This window comes from Larimichthys crocea, chromosome I (genome assembly GCF_000972845.2).
Source record: "Larimichthys crocea isolate SSNF chromosome I, L_crocea_2.0, whole genome shotgun sequence".
NCBI lineage: Eukaryota > Metazoa > Chordata > Actinopteri > Sciaenidae > Larimichthys > Larimichthys crocea.
In genome coordinates this window covers 6,415,323-6,439,093 of record NC_040011.1, presented here as the reverse complement: position 1 = coordinate 6,439,093, position 23,771 = coordinate 6,415,323, and the positions used below count along the sequence as shown (strand labels likewise).

General features: G+C 41.3%; 1 protein-coding gene across 6 annotated transcripts in view; it reads left to right on the top strand.

Moving 5' to 3' along the window:
- LOC104926109 (histone deacetylase 4) overlaps window positions 1-23,771 on the top strand; it is a 116,333-nt gene that overhangs the window by 86,130 nt on the left and 6,432 nt on the right. For all 6 annotated transcript variants that reach the window (XM_027277486.1, XM_027277483.1, XM_027277482.1 and 3 more), the window contains 9 exons: window positions 231-333; window positions 2,099-2,145; window positions 4,933-5,040; window positions 7,733-7,788; window positions 7,941-8,028; window positions 9,244-9,363; window positions 9,462-9,559; window positions 15,883-16,001; window positions 16,587-16,720. In XM_027277486.1, the coding sequence (XP_027133287.1) occupies window positions 231-333; window positions 2,099-2,145; window positions 4,933-5,040; window positions 7,733-7,788; window positions 7,941-8,028; window positions 9,244-9,363; window positions 9,462-9,559; window positions 15,883-16,001; window positions 16,587-16,720 (873 nt within the window). The remainder of the gene's footprint in view (window positions 1-230; window positions 334-2,098; window positions 2,146-4,932; window positions 5,041-7,732; window positions 7,789-7,940; window positions 8,029-9,243; window positions 9,364-9,461; window positions 9,560-15,882; window positions 16,002-16,586; window positions 16,721-23,771) is intronic.

Here is a 23,771-nt window from a genome sequence, read left to right as displayed (position 1 = left end):
TGGCTTGAAAATGAGTTTCACCTCACATGCAGATACCACTGGGCCTCCCTATATGCACTACTTTTTCATGAGTGCAGGTCATGGTATCCTGAACTCTAGTCATACCATTTTCCCGTGTGACTCTGGCAGTTTGGATGGTGAGCAAAGTTTTAAACCAAATACATAATTTTCCTCTCCCTGTCTCGTCTGTTTGTTTCTTTGTCTTCTCCTCTACTCTACTCTGTGGTCAGTGTATCCGTGGTAGGAAGGCCTCACTCGAGGAGTTGCAGACAGTCCACTCTGAAGCCCACGTCCTGCTGTACGGGACCAACCCACTTCGGCAGAAACTAGATTGTAAGACACACAAATTCACAAACACACTCATTACAAATTTGAGCTTATCCGGCAGCAACCATATAGATTTCAAGGCAATCTGACTCCCAACCAGCTTAATCTCAATTAGTCTGCGAAAATGTGGAAATGAGTGAGTATTGAGATACGCATCACTGTAGAGGTCTTCAGTGGGGGGTGGGACTCACTAGGGGTGTTCCAAAGAGTTTCAGAGGAGGCTAAATGGAAGTGAAAAAATAATTACATTGCAAAACCTAAATGTGCAATTTGGTTAAAGAGAGAGTCAGAAACTAATCAATGGCTTAGGACAGACTCTTTTTATGTATTTGGTGTTGTCTGAAGTTATGTCAATGAGTGTTTATGGCATCAAATAACAATCATGACCCTATAGGTATCCAGTAAAAATGAAGCAAGTAAACTAAGGCGTGGCGGTGCCTTTTTCCAAACTTTGTCTGAGGTGGGGCTCACAGTATTTTACACACATTACAAGCACAGTGGGCCAAAGATTTAGTGTGCAGGTGCAGTTCAAAACAGACGACACACTGCACATATCAATGTGCATGTATATATGCAACATACAGCAGACTAAATCCCTGACCTTTATGTTGAATCTTGACTCTGCAGTGTCTGTTAAAGGAATCTGTTTTAATGCTTAAACCGTGTCATAACAAAAGGTCCGGTCTAATAAAGTCCTGGAGGTGTTATGATAAGGTGAGGACCCGCTGAAGGTTGTTAACTAAAAGTCCACAGGCTGCTTTGTCACTTAGATCTGGCCTTTGTGGCCTAAAGTGCAGGTGTAGCCGAGGCAGTCTGTGTTTGTGTGTAAGTTCAAACACCTAAGGGGCAAACCTCAGTGGTCATCTTAGCTTTCATTCTAGTGGAGACATAAATTCTCCTTATTATTGCTGCTTACACAGGAGAATTACCAGATACTCCTGTGGTAAGGTTCAGCCTTTCTAAAGAAATGAAAATGGAGAGGAAGAAAGTGGAAATAAACCCACAGAGGTGGCAACTAGTCAGGGATTAAAGTATTCATGGACACTATATTAAATATCTGGTTAGGGATTGTTTCACATGTAGTTTGGCCGAATGAGACTTGTTCCTCTAACCTTGGTAATGCAAGTGCCACACTCTGCCCACTGAGCTTCAGAGGTCTGCTGTTGTACTCATGAAACTTTACACTAATCCAGTTGTCAACACTGGATTGAGATTAGTTTAATGTTTTGAAAATTTGGGCAGTTTTTACATCGAAACATTTCTTAAAACTTATAAATGAGGTAAGCAAGCAAGTTCGATTAAATTCAAAGACGTTTGAGTTTTTCCTAAAAGTAAAAAAAAAACAAAAAAGTTTGATCTGTTTTACAAAAAGGTTTGTATGGAGTTTTAACAGACATAAAAATGGAAGGTTTTGTCCTTTAGAGGAATTCATATTTTCCAGATCAGCCAGTTTTCTGTTTATTTTCTGATCTGTCAGAAAGCTGTATGACAAAACAGATCTCTTTTTCTGGTCTAAAACCCTGATTCACCCTGATGAGGGAGAAAGTTTCATTATCAGGGCAACAGGATACTTTTTTCCTCTTCACCTTGCCCAATTAAAGCATGCCCCTGTATACTCTTGCTGTTAGATTAGGTCAGAAAGTCAAATACTCAGTTTCAGGGGGTCATGCATCAGGGTGTGCCTGCATGTTACCGCTTCACCTGGTAACCTTTCACTCTTTTCTTTCTCTGTTACTCTTTCTAATTCTCTGTTTCTTTCTTTCTATTCCAGGTTCAGTGAGTCCCATGTTTGTGAGGTTACCATGTGGAGGCATAGGGGTAAGTAAGTTAAGCCAAGCTTGTGTCATTTTAAAAATATTCACTGTGTAATTAAGTATTTGTAATTTGTGTGCCTGATATTACTTGGAAATTGCCAGTGTTAGTCACGCTGGTTTATTCAGTGGAAAATTGTTGTAATAGACTGTTGCTTTTTTTTACAACGTTGTGTTAATCTAATCAATACCCAACTGGCACTGCTTCATCTGACTTTGTAATGAAACAAATAAGCATAGTTTCAGCATCATCAAATAGTGCTATAATAACTGTGTTTCCTTCACCCACCCACTCTTTCTGTCTCTCTCTCTCTGCCCCCTGCCTAAATAATGGTCCCATTTGTTCTCGTTCCACCAAACAAACACACAAAACCTTAACACACTCACACGCACGCACACACAAACACCGCCCCTCAAGGTCCAGAGGCAACAAAAGCTGTTGCTTGCCTTTCCGCCGTGTTTGTAATTATATCCAGATGTTTTCAGCATACGAGTGTGTGTGTGTGTGTGTGTGTGTGTGTGTGTGTGTGTGTGTGTGTGTGTGTGTGTGTGTGTGCTGGTATGGTGGGGGGTATGTTTTTGTTTGTGTGCATAGCAGTGTGTTTGGGGATGTTTGTGTGTGAAGGCAGTTGTTGGAGAGTTGGAAGTGCTGTCTTTTTGAAACGGATATGTTAGAACAGTCTCACACCTGTACATGTTTCTGTGTTTGTGTGTGTGTGTGTGTCTTCTTTTTTTTTTCCAATTTTCCAAAGGCCAGCCCAGAACCCACCCACCTACATTACACCTACACTGCCCTTTACTTGCTCTTTCTTCATCTCCAACTCGTTTACATGTCATCCATACCTACTGGCTCTCTTTCTCTCTCACTCCTCCCCCCCTCGTCATCCCTCCCTCGGGGCTTACTGCTGCTGCTGTGGTGGGAACAAGAAGAGCCCAGGCTCTGCACTGCCCTACTCTGCTCTGCTCTGCTCTTTATAACGGCAAATGGGACTAAATTGTTGTCTTCCTGTCATACACACACATACAAGTCACACACACACACACATTTACAGAGGAAGGGGGCTGAAATTAGGCTGTCAGCCTGCGGAGAACCATCATTCTGTCATACCAGCACGTTCCCGCTCTTTTCTACCTCCAACACACACACACACACACACACACACACACTTCCCTTTCACTTTTTCCTGACTAGCTTGTGTCCCACTCCTGGCTTGAGGCAAAACTAACATCAACATGGGAAATAATAAACCACTCAGTCTCCACATGCTGCTTTAGAACAACATCTGTTTGTGCTCATTAACCTGACTTGTATATATGATTCAGTTTCCCATTCACTCACTCACTTGGCTCTTCCTTCGCTCACTAGCTCAATCACTCAGCTACTACACAGCGTCACTCTCTCTTCCCATTCAGCTCCATCAGTCACTCAACAATAACTATACCGCCTCACTTCCTTCTTATTTAGTTTTTAAGTCTATGGTAAATGTACCACAGTTTTATTTCATGACAAAGTCTTTTCTTGGCACAACTTAAAAAGAGCGTTTTTTTTCTTCCCTGTGGATGTTATTATGAAGTCCTCCTCCAGCCTTGATCACTCCCATCACTGGAGACAAGAGGAAAGTAAAGTGGGCCGGCTGGCTTGAAAAGCTGTTGAGTCGCTTAACATGCTGACTCGCTGAAGGACCGAGGGGGCTGACTGGGTGGCAAGGGTTCATGTACCAGTCGGCCAGTTGACTTGACTGAAAGGCCGTCAGTTTGGATGAAAAGGCCGGTTGTCCGTCTGGTTAAAGTTGACATATTCAAAAGTAGAACAGCCCCCGGGTTTACATCAGAAAGCCTCACTAGAACTCTGGCATGGTCCGCTCCACACATGTGTGTACAGTTCAAACACATTGACATACAGACCTTCCTTTTCTTCTTTTCCTCTGCCAGCTTCTTCTCTCTGTGTTTATCATGCGCTCCATCTGCCTGCAGTATCTGCCATGCCTGATGGAGGGTGTGTATATTATCCTGTGCACGGCCCTGCTTACAATCAGTCCCGTAGAATATTGTGGTCGATTTGGCTAGTGTGTAAATGTGTGCGTGATTGGGGCTGAGGGCTGAGCGTGCCTAAGCATTAATCAGGCTTGACCACTGAATGGTGGCCCTATGTCTGAACACACACACACACACACACACACACAATTATACATACAATCAGTCCTGAAATCTTATTTTCACTCACTCATATAAAATAAATAAACATAGAATTTGATTGTTTGTATCCAGACTACGTTTTACTACCCATCCCTTTAAAATTGATACATGAAATAAAAAAAAAAATACTAGAATTACCAGCCCATTATTAATTAGTAACTATTTTTCATGTTCAAAAATTGTACGATTAGAGTTATCTTACATTTGCTCCTTAGTGTGCTCAAGTAAAGATTTAGAAATGATGCTGTTTGTTCGAGTACGTGCAAGTTTGACCATTCGTCTGTATGAGTAAGCTTCTAAATATGTGTTACCGCCTCACGCTTTCTCTCTATTGTTTTCCCTCCATCAGTCAGTGAAAACATTTTCCAGCAGTCACTAAATTGCCACTTTCAAAGACAAACTTTGATGCTGTGACATGACACAAGTTAAATGATTTCAAATGTCCTCATGGTTTTTACAAGTGCTGTCACACTGACGTGCTGTAAACCACATCATCAAATCTCCTTAAATAAATGGAAAACAAAGTTGCATTTTCTTGGCTCCTTTTTAAAAATGTGATATAAACAACACATGGCCGCATGTGTGATTGTGTCTGCAGGTGGACAGTGACACTATTTGGAATGAGGTCCACTCGTCCAGCGCTGCTCGTCTGGCCGTCGGTTCGGTGGTGGAGCTCGTCTTCAAAGTTGCATCGGCGGAACTGAAGGTTGGTTCAGCGCTCTGCTTTGTTGAATTAAAAGAGGACCAAAGTCACGGCTGTTTGCTTGACTTTATTTTTAGGGATTGGAATGACTAAAGGATGTTGTGCATTTGTCATGTCTGTGTGGTCCTTATATGTGGGTAATTCTCTGTGTGCATTTAATAACCTTTTTTAAGATGGAGCCAACATGAAACAAATCTCAGATGGACCCCATCAAAATAGATCCGTGACTAGAACTTTAAAGGGTTTGATTGTAGTCTGCCTGTCAGGTTTGACTACTTTTTTTCCTTTTACAGCTGAGTTACATTTCAGAACAAATGCTCTATGCACATGGGTGATTATGTAAATGCTTATTTGAAAATATTTTCAAACTGATTAATCAAACACACATGCATTCATGGGTTAAAGGCTGGATTAATCAAATCTTGATTAAACCTTGGGTGATTTTTAATCCACTCACACCTTAAGAAAAATTTTTCCAGAGCTTTCCATCCCAAGGTCTCATTAGCACCTTTCAGACAGACATCCCTACCCCCGTCATGCTTTTGCCCACCAGCCAGCCTTCCTGTGTCTGTGGCAATGGATGCTTACTGTTTGAACCCAGCAGGGAGGCCCGGCGCACTGGCACTGCAAATGCCAACAGTCCCCACTAACAGGCCTGTTTTATTAGCGTTACACCACAGCCACCTGCAGAGCAGCCGTCACACTTTGTGTTAGCTGGCTGTGCTAACGTTTAGTACTTCTTCTACGTGTGGCCATTTAGAGAAATAATGGTCTGGTCTTTCTATATAGTACATTGTGTGTTTGGTAATATCAGCATTTAAAAGGAAAATGAAATGGATCACACACTCCAGGAGGAAAAATGCTCAGCTCAACTGAAACATTAATAATATGGACTTGCTTCAACTAGGGTTAAAGTTCACAGATATTTACTTGCCCTCAGCTTAACCTGATCTTAACACATACATGCATATGTGTAGACACGCTCATGCACGCACACACTTTCACACATGCATGCTTACACACACACACAGATGGTCCTCCGAGGATCCTCCACACCCAAATGACCAAATTCCACCTGCACCAACAACTCTCTAAACTCCACAGAATGCCATAAATCTACTCCGCGTGCACACTCGCACACATGTTTGTCTCTCCATCTGTTGCTTTCTATTTTTTTCCCCATGTCTATTTTAATCCATTGTTATTTTCCTTCTGCATAGAGAAACAATCCACCTCCTCCATGTCTCTCATACACCTACATACATGCTGTGTTATGCAGCCCGCTCCATCCGAGTGTCTTCAAACCAGCTGAGGCGGTTGTCTCTACAATAAACTCCCGGCTGGCTGCTAATCCACAGCAGCTGACTCAACATCATTAGTCCAGCTTGACTCGCTCTACATCAGCCCGAACATCTATCTAATGTCCCCACGTAGCAGTTGGAGCCCCAAAAACAGTTGCTGCAAGTCCCGCAGGTCCCTGCCTTAACAAAGCTCCCCTTAACTGAGAAATTCTTCAACAAAGACATGGCAACATTTTGTTTTTGAAGAATAATGATGGCCAGAGGATTATGTTTTGTGTTTACTGGCACACATTGTAGAAGTGAGGTCGAGGGATTTAATTCATTTTAATTTTAATTGTATTTTAGTTGTTTCTTTGTTTTAATTACACATTACCAAAAGGGGCTGGTAGATCTCTGAACATCATCATCATTCTCTAGAATATGCTGAGAATAACACCTCCATGAATAAAAACATTCTCTTTGACTAATTCTGGGAGTATAGTATTTGTGGTGTTATCTTGGGGTTTTAAGTTTATCCACCAGGATGAGTTGGGCAGAATGCGAGACCGGCTCAGGCACTTCTGATGAACTTTGAGAGTGTCTCTAATTCTCCTTGGCCAAGCGTCATTAAATATTACAGCATTAGACATCAGAGGCTCCTGAACACTTTCTTCCCTCCTGACCTCACCATTGTCCTTTGACTTCAGCAATTTCTCCACAACAACTATCAATTAAAAGTAATCTGTTACGTTACAGCGTCACCTATGAATAAAAGTAATGCGTTAGAGTACTCATGCGTTAGCAAAAATTAAAAGAATTTGTAGAGCCTCGCACATGCTGCAACTTAACTGACACAAACACACAGCTTCCTTTTAAATGCACCGAGAAGTCCTGACAATGAATAACATCAGTCATCAAACCAAATTAACTCTGCAGGATAACAATAACAGGAAAGACACTCAGCAATACGCCACATAGCGTTTTATTAATTTTTTATTTTTTTTGATCAGTCAAAACGTATGATCAAAATTCAGGAGTTACCTAATCTTGTTTGGTACTCATATATACCTACCCAGCCCAGGTAGCCTATATATAAGCACCAAACAAGATTAGGTAACTCCTGAATTTTTAATTTTTTTTATCCAATTGCAGTTATGAATGTGCATTTAAGTGCGCTTAAGTCGACAGAAGCTTTTCACCAACGCAGAGTGTGCATTTTACTTTGTAACGCGTTACCTACAACACTGCCCCCCAGTTTCTCAAAGAGAAGTTAGGGAGTATCATTAAAGAGATTAAGATTAAAGTGAGCAGGTTTAAGGTCACACAGAACCAACTTCCATGGACCATGGTGCTTAATGTACAGTAACTGTTTGAACTGTATGTTGTGTGTGAATGATTTTTCTTTTCCATGACAGAATGGCTTTGCTGTAGTTCGACCACCTGGACACCACGCTGAGGAGAGCACGCCTATGTAAGTCGATTTAGAAAGATTTACACATTTTAAAGTTTCTACTTGGTTTCTGCAGATGTGAATGTATGTTGCTCAAGCTTGTATTTATAATGTAATTTCAGGAAGTTAATAATGCTGTCTTGTTACTGTCCTCTCTCTCTGTCCACTTTCAGGGGCTTCTGTTATTTCAACTCAGTTGCAATAGCAGCCAAGCTTCTGCAACAGAGGCTCAATGTCAGTAAAATCCTCATTGTGGACTGGGTGAGTTCTGCATACAACGTACTTGTTACATAACTATCTATGTGGAGGTTGATCACCTATGCAGTGGTGTATATTCTTTATGGTATTAATCTTCATTGTTTCTTAATCTTTCCTGACGTCTCATCTTATAAATAATCTTAATCTTAACTTTTTCCTGGAATAACACTGTTAGGCTACTTACGTTTTGTCTGTTCTCTTGCTCTGAAAGGTCAACTTTGCACAAAACATCTGATAACTAGTATGCTAGATTCCCATTAACTTTGCTGAGCGTTTTCATCATCTTAACTAATTAAACCTTTAAATGACCATTTTGCTTCAGCTCCCCTGTCATGAAAAATAAGAATTGTCTCTGGACTATAAGGCTATAAAAGTATTAAAATCATCTGTTCTCTTCATTTTTTTGCAATGGTATGTTTTTAGTTTTTCTTCTCAGAAAGAGGAAGGCAGAAGGCACTGTGTAAAATAAACCGCATTCAAGCCCAGGGACATGCAAAACTACAATTGCATTATTATAACAGCACAAGAACCATAACCTGTACACTCTATGAGGAAAAGTACTTTTAGGCAATATTGCCTATTTAGGTCAGCCACTGTCGTTTTTGTTTTCTTTTCAAAAGAGACACAAAGTAATTTATAAGAAGTTATGACAAAGCCTCAGTAATGTCTAGGAGCGCTGCTCTTCAGCGGCGTCCCCAGCTGGTCATGGCCATTCCCAAAAGCCTTTGAAGGGCCTTTTCATTTCCTCTCTGTCTGTCACAGGAGGACTTTCAGTGAAGCTAGCAAACTCATTGTCATGCCACTCTGCCTCCAGCCAACAGGGACATTTTAGGATCAGTGTATTAAAGCATTCTTGGGATATAGACAATGAGGTCATTTAATTGATGTCGTGAAGTTGAGCGTTATATTGAATCCTCCTGACCATGCCTTTTTGACATCACAACAGACTGCAGCTGAGATACACTTGACTTGACTGTCTGGCAGTATTGCAGTCTGTAGAGTGTCTTTCACTTGATTGATTCTGTCTCTGTGGAACTCATTTTCCAAATCTTCTGATGCCCTTTTGGTGATAAGACACCATCTCGTGTTTAGTTGATTGTTTGACAAGAATCAAAGGCTAAATATCCTGAGAATATTCTCATTTCCTTTTTAGTCACTAATTTTCTGACATTCTGTGTGAGATTTTGCCCTAACCTTATCCTTTTATGTTGTATCCAGGATGTTCACCATGGTAATGGCACCCAGCAGGCCTTCTACACAGACCCCAGTGTTCTCTACCTGTCACTGCATCGCTATGATGATGGGAACTTCTTCCCTGGCAGTGGAGCACCTGATGAGGTAGGAATGAACACCAGTCTGTCTGTCTGCGTACCTGAATTGACCCTGAATTTATGCGGACATTGTAACCCAGTCTGGCATGTATGTGTGTTTTGCAGGTGGGCAGCGGACCAGGTGTAGGCTTCAATGTGAACATGGCCTTCACTGGAGGACTGGAACCTCCTATGGGTGATGCAGAGTACCTGGCTGCATTTAGGTAAAACAGTAATAAAACCTGAATGTTTTTTGTGCTAGATTTAGTTAATTGTGATGCTAAATATTTATCCTGAAAGTATCATGGGGTGAAGGCTATGCAGTGCATAGTTTGTCAAATGATCTATTAGTGGCTGTTGAGTAGGTAGGAGCTCCTTCTCATGCCAGGCCTGATTTCTATTAGGTCCACTTTCTGGGGCTATTTATAACCCCCCACCACTATCACACACATGCACATGCACACACACACACACACACACACACACACACTCACACATGTAAAACATACACTCACAGCTTGAAAGGCCTACCAATGTACAGGCATGGATTCACCACAGACATGTACATGTCTCATCCACATTTCTGGTTCATGCAGCTGGTAAGAAGCAGGTCTGGATTGGTTCCAGTACTCTTTGAAGATGAATCCATGTTTGCGACCGTGTGTCCATCTGGCCAGAGCCAAACACATCAAACTGACAGGCCACTGTCTTCTAGCAGCTTTCGGCACGCAAGCCCCCGGAAGCACACCTTACCCCGTTAATGCACCCCAGACCTCTGTGTGCTCCAACTCTCTGTCTGTTCACTCTTTTCCACCCTCTGTCTAACCCTGTGCACTGATGACAACCGCCTAATATATAATACATCATATGACAAACATTTATAGTCCATCACTATAGCCAGTGCAGTTTGCCTCACATAAGTAGGGAAACTTTTTTTGTCTCTCTATATTATATATTTATATAATATACAATTAATCATTTATACATATTCCCAACAATGTCCACCATGAGCAAGCACTTGGCAACGGTGGCCATGAAAACTTCCATTTTTTCAGCAATATATCCTATCCATGGGATACTATATATACAACTATAACTTGTGGCTGAGAGTAGACCTGTGTGTGTGTGTGTTTAGTATTGAAGATTTGCAGTGTAGTTTACATTTGTTTATTATGACCCACTAATAAACTTGTTAATAATAACAAATGTAAACTTGCTATTTTTAAAGTGGTACTCCAACTATAAACCACATATATTATAAACAGTGAACTGTATTTCATGTGTGAAATTGGTGGAGTGCCCCTTTAACTCCCTTAAACACACACAGATGTTCCATCTGCATTTGAGCTGATCAATGGATATTTAATTAGTAACGCACTGCGTTTCAGTTAAACCAGCGCCCTCTGCTTGCATTAAACACTGTTGAACGATTAGAGCCACTTTGTAATATGGTAGTTTTTGAATGCATATGTTAGTTCAGGGGTTCATATGCAACCATATGAGTGAACATGCATATGGAGAGGCCTGAACTGTGTTTGTGTGTTCTGTTTATGTAGTTGTAGGTTATTAAATCATCATTCTTCGCGTTATGGAACAGTTCCAAAGATATAAAGTGAAGGAAAACAAGATTTTGGGTGTGTATCACCTCAGACCCTGGCGCCATTAATCCCCCGAGGCTGTAGCAGTATTGGACAATTCATAGGTCCCACAGGACAGCAGCAAACGTGTCTTACAACTCACAGATCTACCATACACACACACACACACACACACACACACACACACACACGCCTACACTGTGTTTGTACACTCAGAGTAATACAGTTACAGATGCTGGATAGTTGTGTGTTAAATACATACAAAAGGCCCTGACTCAAACTTAAATGAAGGTGCATGAATATGCATGAAAACACAGACAAGCAAAGATGCACATATCCTCACACCTGCAGCTTTTACATTCAGCATGCTTGCACATTTACAACTACATGCAGACAGACACGTGTGGACATCTGATACACACAGCCTCTCTCTATCTCAATCTCATTGTTTATCTGTGTGTTGTGGCCCTCTATTCTCCTTCCTCCTCTTCAAGAGGGGATGCGTGCCTTGCAGCAGGCACCTTCCCATTCCTCCGCTGGCCTATGCCACGTTGCATTTGCAGGGGATCAAGTCTGAGCCTTCAGAAAGCACAGAGAAAAAAGATAAGAAAATTGGCCCTAATGAAAACCAGAAGCACCGTCTTTCTCTCTTGCTCTCTTTCTCTCTCCTCCTCCTCCTTTCACTCCCTCTTCTGCCGTGAACTTGGAAAGACGAGAGAGGAGGAGAATTAAACTTAATTCAAACCAGCTCTCCGCAGCGCCAGATGACAGGGCTTTGAAGTGTAAGTGTGCGTGTGTGAGTTTTTCGCTCTCTTATTCTCTCTCTCCTCTCCCGCTCTCAACTTTTTTTATGAACGGAGAGGGAAAGCCTTGAAGCTCTGCAATTTAACCATTTGTTGACTGATATGATGAGCACTGCTCCCTCTAAAGGACAGGATCTATATTTTCTTCTAAAATGGGCCTCACCTGGCCCTTTACAGTGAGTCTGAATCTCTCTAATAGTATTGGCTCATGGTTTGGATGCATTCTGGCCTTTTGATACTTAAATCATTAAAAACCTGGGAAATTATCTTAACAGTTATGCATCATGGTCAAAAATATTAGAAAAGTAGTTAATTCTACCAAAAACCTACCATTTGTTTTAAAATATTAAATGTCTTATCTACAGCCTGTGGTCCACCACCAATGCCACATTTCAGCCCTTTGCCCTGCATGTTAGAAACCTGGAGTTCATTGGCTTAGAAGGCATAATCAAGATGTGGAAAAGGATAAATTAGGGACCTGTGTGATTACACAAAGATGAGTAGTCCCTGCAGAGGAAGTTTTCCTTGGCTCAAAGAATTACTACTATGCCAAGACCTACTGCTGTATTAACCTGTGTGAGTACATTTCTGTCCACTTGAAATCATGTTGGATGACTATTGCCAAAATCTGAATACACTTATTAGGATCAGAAGAGGAATAATTAGTCAGAGCAGAGCAAATGGAAAAAACCCCTTTGTGAGGTTTAGCCTGGTGAAGTTAGTATTTTATAGAATACAGTTGGTGTTAAGAGGGTTTGATAGGATATATCGTGTGTGCACAGAGGCAGAGGTGGTGGTCACTGCCATTTTTGTCATGAGAATGAAGTGTGTTTCAAAGTTGTTGTTTTTTCATTGAAGTCTTATTCATTGTCACACAATATTCAACACTGCTTGCAAGCACTGTGAGTATCACACATATGACTCTGTTTAACAAAGTATCAGCATTTACTCCGACGAGTCTAGTTAACTATAGTCCTACGTACAATCACTGATAAAGATTTAAAAGGGAATCAAGAGCAGTTTACCCATCATCAGGAAGACTATTCAGCCTGTGAAAAAGGTTCACTTACTGTAAGCCCTTTGGCAGTGGTTACCAAAGTCTGGGAAAGTAAAAGCGCAGGATCGAATGTTTTCGGAGCTTGGCCACTGCTGCATTGATTTTGACCACTCCTTTTTTTTTTTTATGAACTTGAACTTTATGAATGACTGAACTGAATTGCTGGAGTTTAATAACCATACAGCATTACAACAAACTCACTCACACATACAAACAGGCCCAACACTCCTCAGCTGATACTTTGAGACATGCACCTGTTGCTAGGTAAACCAAACACTAAACAAAAGTTTACACCACATGCTTTCCCAAGTAATTCCCTTACATTAAGATCTAGTCGTGAGAGCCAGCGGTGGTTTAGATCGCAGCCCCTTTGCTCAGGATGTCCTGTTGCTTACAGCTCAGTCGTAAACTCTCCCCTCCCATAATTAACAGAAAAGCTTTTTCATCTTCACATACATAGCCTCTGATTCACGCACTAGTCTTCCCTAAAACCACTCGTTTCGCTTTATGCCAGTCATCTAATTGATTACTGTGGGTTTTGATTTCCTTCAATGTCAGGATATTATTTCAGGAGGTGGGGGTTGGAACTGATGACACCAGCAGTTTTTTACATCGTGACCAGAACTGTCTCTGTCTGTGTTCAAGGTTGGAGGAGAGGGGGCAGGAGGGGGAGCCCTCAGTAGTTAAAAGTATCCTTGGCGGTCAAGGTTTCCCCCTGTGCCGTGTGTCAGCACACATGCTTGCCTGTGGCCAACTTCGTTTAGTGTGGGGTCTTTTATGGCCTAAATGTTAATGGACCAAGGCTGTGTGTGTGTGTAAGTTTGTGAGAAGATGGAGAAAGAAGGGGAAAAAAAAACTGTGAACATAAGCGATAAACTCTGAAATTAGACCTGGAAAATATTAACCAAATCAGAGTGGTTGTTCATTTTACATAATTGTCCAGTGTGTTATTGAATGCTGTCTGATTAAAAGCTAATATACTGTTGATACAGTGGATCACGTTGCACATTTTCATTTGCCATAATGCGGACATAATTTTCACCTCTTTCATCTACCGTTCATTCATTTCCTTACTCACTCAGTCTTAGTCCATGTTTTCTTTCGAGACTCCTCCCCCACAGGTTTCATTTTCTTGCTCTCTGTATATTCAACTCTCCTACTCAGACTTTTGTCTTCAAACCCATTCCTTCATCTTCTTTACATGACGTTGTCCTCTGAAATGTTGCCAGATGCACGCTAACGCACAGTGACGCACGCACTCCATGTATCCTTGTTGTCTGGGACTACCAAAAAGCTCCTAATGCCACCTCCCGCCTCACCCTCAGACAGCTGTGTGTACGTATGTGTGTTGTGTTGTGGTGGGGGGTGTGGTGTGCACAGTTAAGAGTTATAATTTGGTGGTGAACAAGAGATGGAAAAAACGGCGGCCTGTGGAGTTCAGGGCACGCTGCTCGCCCACAGCCAGCAAACCAGCGCCGTGTTCCTGAGGTCTGTAAAGTACAGAGGACCTAAGACGGAACCCTGTGGTACTCCGTCACTCGCAGACCTCACCAAAACACTGCTTGACCAAGTATTCCAGACCCCCCAAAAAATTCCTGTGTAGAACCTGAGTGAATCACCAGGAACCACTTATTTTGCCAACTGGAAGGTCCAACTATTTATGAACTAAGTGAGACGTCCTAAATCATGGTTAACCAGATTACTATGACACATTATACTTTTTATACAAAGTTGACTAAGCCTCTGGTGTGCCTCCAGTATTATAGACCAATTCAGGGGTTCATTACTGATTCCTAATTTATAGATGCCCTTACAGAAAATCAAACTTAGAGTTTTGTCATTAACAGTTGAATTATTTTTTCTTTAATCAATCAATAATTTAGCACATTTAAAACTGGATTCATTGTTTTGAGTTACGTGTTCACATACTGTAAACACATAACTGCATTTTGTTTGTTTTTTTCAAACATGGTTACCCTAAAACCGGACTGGATTTTCCAACCACAACTTGCAGTGAATCATTACACAGTACCCCGCTGTTGATTGGATTTATGCGTATGACACATTGCACACAAGTACTCCCTCCCTACCAGCTGTGTGTTAGATGAACGTTGTACACAAACAGTCTTCATTCACCACACCCATCCAGTGTTAGAATTATCCTGCATACTTAACACACATGCAATTATATCTGTCTTTCCATTTTTCCTTTTTACTTAAGGATGTTGTAGAGTATTGCTGCATCCAAATTTCTAAACTTAGGTTTAGTGTGTGCCGTGATGAAGTTAAAGAATTGAACAATACTGCGACTGATAGATGGCAAAAATGACATGTAGCAATTCCAGTTGGTTACACCATATACCACAATCTTCATCAGACGGACAGCGAGCACATTAAACGCATATCTTCACATAGTCTTCTTTTAGCAATCAGGGGTGACAGAGTTCACCAGTAGTCCTCTTTTAAGCAGAGGTGACAGAGTTCACTATGCATTTATTTTGTAACTTTTTTTAACTTTTTGTAATTTTCGGATTATTTGGCAGAAACGAAAAATGGTATAAAATTATTTTATATGATGGGATGGGTTGCAATACCACTTAAAATACCAATTTAGTTTCAAATCAACTGTTCTTCGGTCTTTCAGTTCTTGTACCTCTTGAATCTCCTTGTAGTTTAGCTGTGAATTTCACTCAGTTACATGTAATGAAAAAACACACACGTGCTATTCTCCAAAATCTTCCTAAACACTTGCTCATCAGGCTCATTGGTTTTGATTGTACTTTGAATTGATTGAAAAAAGTTTCTTATCTCAGAATATATACGGTATGTAATGTGTTTTGGAGCAGTGACTGTTTGCTGTAGCTCAGTCAGCCAGATGTTACACATGCAGCCACAACAATATCTATGAAATTATTCCTCAAAAAGATATGACTCAGTAGCATAAGTTAGTGTTTTTGAGACACTGAATCTTTAAACTGCCTCTGCTTCCTGAGGGCAGCAAGCCAAGAACCAAATGCATGCACTTTTTTTCAAATGATATCCTTTATACAATATTTTGTGACTTTACTTTTTTTTCTTGGTTACTCTAGGACGGTGGTTATGCCTATTGCAAATGAGTTTGCCCCAGACGTGGTTCTCGTATCTTCAGGCTTTGATGCGGTAGACGGACATGCCTCTCCCCTGGGAGGATACAAACTGACAGCCAAATGTAAGTACTGACCACAGCTACCCAGTTAATTACTCTCTTTTATGCTATAGATAAAAATACACATTTTAATGCCTTCCCTTCACAGCTTCACCCGGGTGATTCATATTTACAGCAACACAATTTCTGATAGAGAAAAACACAAGACATGTTTTTGAGCATCTCTGTAAGAGCAGGGATCTTGGTTGTGAAGGGGGTGATATGGTTGGTTTAGAGAGGATTGCAGAAAGAGAAAGGATATGGGGAGAATTCAGGGTAAAAGAAAGTATGGCTGAATGCATACATTAAAACTCCTCCTGAAAGGAAAAGATCAAAGACTGTGACCAAGCTTAAACGCAAAGCCGCATTTATTGAAATTAAACCTGGCTCATATTATGGCTTGTTTTTTGGCCCCCAGTAAATCCACAGTGCACTCTTTTTTCTCTTTGCCCAAACCCCCTTTTCTATGTTTTTTCTTTCTTTGATCAATATCCAAAAAGGAAGTTAGAGCTTGAACATCAGTGCTCCCCCCATCTCATTCTTTTTCCCCTGCTCTTTTTCCCCTCTCGTTCTCTACCTTCTTTTTGCTGTCATTTCCTGTGTGTCCAGGCTTTGGCTACCTGACCAGGCAGCTGATGGGTCTGGCAGGCGGTAGGTTGGTGCTTGCCCTGGAGGGGGGTCATGACCTCACAGCCATATGTGATGCCTCCGAAGCCTGCGTCTCTGCTCTGCTTGGCAATGAGGTAAGATGAAAGGAGGAGGGATAAATTACCGTCAAAACATACATTAAATTAAATAACCTTGAGTACTAAGACTCTGAGAGCTACATACATGCACCATGAATACCCTATATGCAAAATATGATCTGTTCTAATAAGATCCCAGGGGCATAAATTGGCAAATTACTGTAATTTGGGATGTTTTCCTGAAACTGTAAATTCCTTTCATTGTTCAAAGTTCATATAGAAGACTTAGGATTCCGCTCTAATGCATGGATAAGATTTAAAAGCCTAATTAGTATAGTTTTTATGTTTATGTTGAAGAAAACATGCAGGACTTAAAGGAGATGAAGAGTGTCTGGTTTATTTGTGTTGTCAGAATGCCATTGCACTCAACTTGTCTCTAAGTTTTATTCCTGATAACATTTAATTCAAATCAACATGCTACAAATAAATGATCGTAACATTTTGATAACTTTAAGCTAATGTGTCTCCTAACTGGGTGACTAAGACAAATGGCACTTTAACAGCAATAATTGTCTTCTGATGGTGATACGATAAAGGAGAAGAATAATGACTTGATGGTTGTCTTACATAGATATATTACAACAAAATACTTTTGCATGCATCTTTGTTTGCATGCGCAGAAATCTGCTCTTAAAAAAGGTTACAATAAAACGCAACATATCACATCAGCACACACTAAAGTACACAAAAGTAAAATCCAACAGAAACTACAGCATCAAGCACCCGATGGTGAGAGCTGAATCAAGGTTACGAAAGAATTAATCTTAAGAATTAAAAGGTTACAAATACACAGCAAGCTTGAATATTCCTCTGACAAAAGCACTTTTCTTTCTTTCTCTCCATGTTCCCTTACGTTCTCTCTACCACTCAGAGAGGAAGTCAACACCACACACACACATGCTACATACAGACAGACACACACACAAACACGTCAGAGGGAGAGGATTTCCAGGCAGAAGGTTAATTGTGGGAGTGTGTAGGTTGGGCCGTGGAACTGAACAAACATCAGCGCTCTGTGATTCATGGCGCACAACAGAATAGCAACTCCTCTAAGCCGCCCACTCTTTTCTTCCAGCTAATGGAGAGGCTGGAGTGCTTTTTTGGACGAGCTGCTCTGTCTCATTTTCTCCCCCGACATTATGCATCCAAGATATCTCTCCATGCTTTTGTTTTTTAAAGGGACTACTGAATTGTGATTCAGAATGGAAATTATATAGCTTTATGGCAAGAGGATAGGATGTGATGCATGAGTTCTTTCTAGTAATGAAATGATGCATACTGAGTACAAGCACAGTTGTGCCTCCGTGCTTCATAACAAGATACTGTATGTCCAGACTGCATCTCGAGCCATCTCAGCCAGCTTGTAGTTTGTTCCTGGCAACAAGTAGTAATCAAGTAGTAATCTGTTGCTATTTTGTCCACAATCCACTTCATCTCTGACCACTAATGAACAGGATAAAAATAAACAATTGCTTTTAGGCATACAGCCAGAGAGGAGCAAGATGACTGTACCTCACTGTGGGCACATAAACATGTTCAAATTCACTCCTTAGAAAAATAAAGATGAAGTAAAAAGACCAAATGGTTTTCTACTTACTTCTCGCAGGCAATGGGGCTAAAAGTAAAGTTCGTCAACACCAAGAATACCAAGAAAGTAAGCGCCACATCACGAGTGAATATCCAGACTGACACTCACATCAACTTCATTTATTTTGAAAAACTGACCACTGTCAAGTATTGCTGCAGGCTTAGCCACAAGCACACACACTGAGCGTTGGTTGCCATTGGAATGGCTACCTGTTAAAGCCATTATCTTTTGTCCAGTGAGACATGCAGAATAGTTCATGCTTATAGGTCTACACTTCTCATTAAATATATACAGTACTTTAGCATAAAATGACTGACTGCATATAGTCATCATGTTACATTGTAACAATGTGTTTGTGTAGTGAGAAACATAAAATACAGTCAGTGGCAAATATCTGGAAACGGTTAGTTAAAGATTGTTGCTCTTGTCAAGGTCTTTGTTTTAATATGGGCTAATCAGTGCGCGTTAAGGTCTTGAAACGAAAGCATTCAAGTTATACTGTTGTATTCAATGAATTTATCCAATTGATTTTATTTCAGTCTATAGATAAAAAAAATAATCGATTGAAATGGTACTTAAATGCGTAACTCTGTATCTGCCTTGTTGAAGGTGGTATCTGCGCATCCTGAGGCATCTTGTTCCAGTCTTTCAGGCAGCTCGAGCTATAAATGAGTTCTTGGAATCGTAAAAAACCGCATGGCCTTGTTCCATGTGGATCTTGGAGTCAGAGCAAAACAAATAGAACAATAACATAGGATCACATTAATAAAACTTACTGCAACCAACCAGTCCACCGTGTAACACTGCAGACAAATTAACCGTGCAGAAACCTAAACATGACACTGGTTAAAGCACGGAAGAACATGCCGACACTGTCATTAACCCTTGAATATTTGTGCTTAACAGGAAAGCACCACTAAGTGCCAAACCTGTCAAAGAAAACTAACAGCTCTGCTGGTTTTGCATGAGAGGGGAAATGCACAAACTAGAGGCTTAATCTAATACTGTAACTCTGTTTACCTGCACTGTGCCCATCAATGACTCAAAGTTACATACTGCCATTACAGCTGGTAAAGATTCAGGAATTCAGGGACACTTCAGCAGGGCGGATGCTTTTTACTGTCACAGAGGTTTGTACTCAGGACTTCCAGTTTTAAAGGACGCTCTCATTACTAACAACACCGCCCTTCTGCAAAAATAAGGAATTGAATCACAGGGTTTGCTTCTTAGGTTTCACCAGTCTGCAGATCATCGGCCCCAGCAGGGGTTTGGAGGTCACTGGATGGGTGCCATAGGGAGCTGAAAATTTGAAAATAGGTAGGAGGCAGGGAGCGTCAATTGCCTCAGCCCTGCAGGACACCCCTCTCAACCAAGCACCTGGGGCCCCATCACTGGTACACATCTGAAAATGGTTACCCTCACACCTCTTCCAGCAGGGTCAGGCTGGAGTAAAGATCAGATAATAAGGGAAATGGAGTAGTCATTTGAAGTCAGGAGAGAGGAAAAGTATTGTTATAAAACAGCTGGTGTACAGTACCTATGTCTACCTAAGTCTTTAAAGTATAGAAAGGTATGGGGTCCATTTCAATTGTATCATACAAAAAAATGAGTCAAAAAGTCAGATAATGTCATTGATTCCTGATAATATCAGAATATGACTTTTAAATTAAACCTGTGCAGCATACAAGTCACGATTGCAAGGTTTCAGTGTTTACTCTGGGAAACATTGAAAGGTTTCATGACAGAAGCTTGATACAAAGGACTGTACGGGATGCCTCATTAGCGAGATGTCTTTGATAAAGTGATGAACAACACAAATGTAGATGTTGTTGACTTCTAAAATTGGACCTAGAGTTCTTGCTTACGCCTTGGCTCTTTGGCAGCAAGTGATGTCAGCTGTTTGAACAAAGGCAGATCATTCAGTTGTGTGAAGCTTTGATAACTGATAGCAAGGAAAAAAGAGAGGCTGAAATGTCCCTGATCAGATCAAAATGGCAGGAAGCAAGTGTTTTTATCATAATCTCAGCAAAGGTCTCTGTAATGGACTTGGAATGTAGCTGGGAAACGTCAGTGAGGAATTGAGCCAGAGGGAGAGATAAAAGGCCTGGTGTTTTTTTGTAATTTTTTCTTTTTTTCATTTGCTGACAAAGTCCAACAATGGCCACTGATGGCAATGGAATCAGAAGAAGAAATAAAAGGCTTGATAGTGGGCACTGTAGCCTCACCAACCAGGTTAAGCATCAAGGCAAATCTGGGAAGCAAGTGGTCAGCAGTTGGATTCATTTTGGACTCATTTCAATGTGTCCACAGAGTGGGTTATTTCTAGAGGATATATTTTAGTTTGTGCATGTGTGTGTTGGCTGACTGTGAATGGAGCGAATGAGTAGGCTCAGGCATGGGACCACAGCTGGATTAGCTGGTCAGCTGTGCTTTTGTTTATGAAGCTTCAAACTGACTGAGGGTTTGTATTGTCTCAAAGAGTCCAGAATCCAAGACGTCACCATCTGTCTAACTATAGCATATACAGTATCCTAAACTGTTGAATGATACTGTATGTGCCTGTAAGTCTTTACAGTATGCATTTACATAATGCCCCTTGACCGTATCTTAAATAGTTAAGAAATGCCACATGTCTGATCTTGTTTATTATATTGCCTAAGTGCCTTTGTTGTGTGGCAATTTTAAAGGCAGATTTTGGCAGCCTTCACACCGGAGTTAAAACATCCTAAAGCTGTTCTTCATATCTTCTTCATGTACTGTGCAACCTGTACTTACAGTATTTTACTGCTTGCTAGTGTGAGAAATATATCTGTGCTTTTATTGGCAGATTAAGACAAGCTTTGCTGTAATGAGCATTAGGTTTCCTTTGAAAGCAGCTCAAATTAGCTGGGAAAGAGAGGGATGAAAATTGCTGAATGGACTTTACAGGCTCTTTTATTCACCCCCATCACTATAGTGCGTAATCGTGAAGTCTTTTTAGTCAAATAGCTCATGAATGATGCATTGGCGACTACACTAGTCAACTCTGAACTCGGGACTAATTGATGATTGCTCGCAAACAGATGTTGGCCCAGTTCGAACCACGGTTGTTAGCAATTATATGATAAACAACAGGCTAATATGCTAATTGTTACCAGCTGTCAATGAGGTTATTCTTTGTGTTTACACTCCAGTTACAGTAAGACGCTCAACTTCACCTGTCCCCCCGTGGGCCTTACTATTCCCCACCACCCTCCGACTACAGGGCAAACCTACACCCCTTTCTGAAAAGGTCACCTGCTTTACACAATACACATCATTACCTTGTTCAGTTAGCATAACATAATCAACCGGTTTTAGTGACCGCCAACATATGCACATGGACACAACAATAAACAATGGATGCCTTGTGCACTTTTCTTTTGCTGAACAAGTGGATTTCTTCCTCTTTCCACTGTTTTGGTTTCAGCCTCCCTGAGGAATGTTTTTACCGGGCACATTCCTCTCTCTCAGCTCATGGCTTTCCACGGTGTCTCAGTTTTGTTGGACAGGACTTGCATTGGATGGCTATGTCACACAGAGAAAAAGACTTCCTCAGAAATCAGTCCACATCGTCACAGCAAACCATCTTTAAAGGACATTTCTCTTTCCCTGTCTCTCAGAAACTGCTCCACATCTGATGGGATGAAGATACAGAAGTCCAGGGACAGCCAGGACCACAAACTTAAATAAACAGAAACGTTGCTATGGATGATGTGGCAGACAAATGTGTGCTTATATATAGTGCAGAAGCATGTCTGTGTGTGTGCGTATGTATGTTTGCCATACCTGCCAGGTAGGGGCCCCTGGAGTACCCTGACAAGAGCCATTAAAGTTTATAAGCGTGAGGCCCAGCTGTCAATCAAGCTGACAGGCTGCCCCCTTCCAACCCTGCTCTTAGGTGAACCCCACGAAACCCCAGAGAGCCCCTGACCCTGCTCTGACAGGGAGCTGGGTGTGCATGGGTTGAACTGGGACTGGAACTAGCTAGGGCTATAGTGAAAAGTTGGCTGCTGTAGCCCGAAGGTTGGAGAAGTAAGTTTTAACTGAAAGATTGATGGTATGAGTCCCAAGACAGGCTGGGAAAAATGTGGGATCTGAGTGATGAATAAGTACTACTGTCTCCCCCCTCGGCTACAATTGAAATAATCTGAAGGGCTAAAGTTCCTTAGATGAGCTCTATAGCTGAGTGTACTGGGGCAGCTCCCAGGTGTGCTTGAGTGTAGCTTTATGATTGGACCATAAATAGCCCTGCCTTAAGAAAACTCAAGTGGCTGCATTGTTGTGGGTGGAACTACACAACAGGGTGTGTGCTGTTGTCAGTCTGAACGCAACACAACACTCAAACATCTCTCTGGTTATAGTCAGTGATAATGGGAAGTTTACATGTGTGCTTTATAGACACAGTCATGGATCATGCTTTACAAAGCAAGGGCTTTGTCATACTATAACAAACTGAATGCTTAAACCAACAGAAACAGACTAATAGCTACTTGTGTTGTCTTCTTAGCATAATAGGTTTTGAATATCGTATTACATGAATTTGTATGACATGTCTTGTTGTGGTAAATCCCACATGTTATAGGAAAGAATGCTCATTTTGTGGTCGAACTCCTATTATCGCTTTTGTGTTCACAGACGTTGAGGGCTTTTTTGTTTTGCCTCCTGATTATAACTGTTGCAATGTGAAAAAATAAGGTTGGGTTTGAGTGATTACATAGATAAACTATTGGAACTGTAGAGGAGTTGATGTACAGTCATAAAACAAAATCTGCAGGTGGCCTGTCACGTCTTTTTAGAAAATAAGGCTGCGCTTGCCAAGTAGCAAATAACCGAATGTAAATATTTGCGCACAAGCTACAATATATGTATGCACCTCTGTTCATCTCTGTGTGCATGATGTAGCCTGTCGTGCCACAGTAGGATTAAAGTATCCCTCTCCCCAGACTGCCTCTTCCCTCGGCCTCCACGGACCCCTCCCACACACTATTTGTTTTAATTAGAAGAAAACTTCCAGCCTTGGCTAAGCGAGACCGACTGTCGATGACTTTTTCCTCTTCTCTCTGACATTCTACTCCGAAATCTCTGGCCAAGCCTTTTTCTTTTTCTCTGTCTCTCTGTCTTTACATGTTGGTCCTTTATTCTGTTGGGGTTAGGATTGAACAGGGAAGCATGTCGTCTGTGTTGGAATGTAGAGCTGAATGGGCCTGTTTTACAAAATGGGATGAGAAAGTGTCGTACGTGCAGTCAGCCAAAGGGGAAATTGAATCATTCCGGGTTGGGAAAGCACATGGGGAATAGCCCTGTTTCCTCTGAATTGTGGCTTGGAGAGTTTCATAGGTTTTGCCACACTCCCTGAGGTGTGTGTGTGTGTGCGTGTGTGTGTGCGTTTGACTGTGTGCATGACTATGTATGTGTTTGCGTGAGCCAGCGGTTTCCATG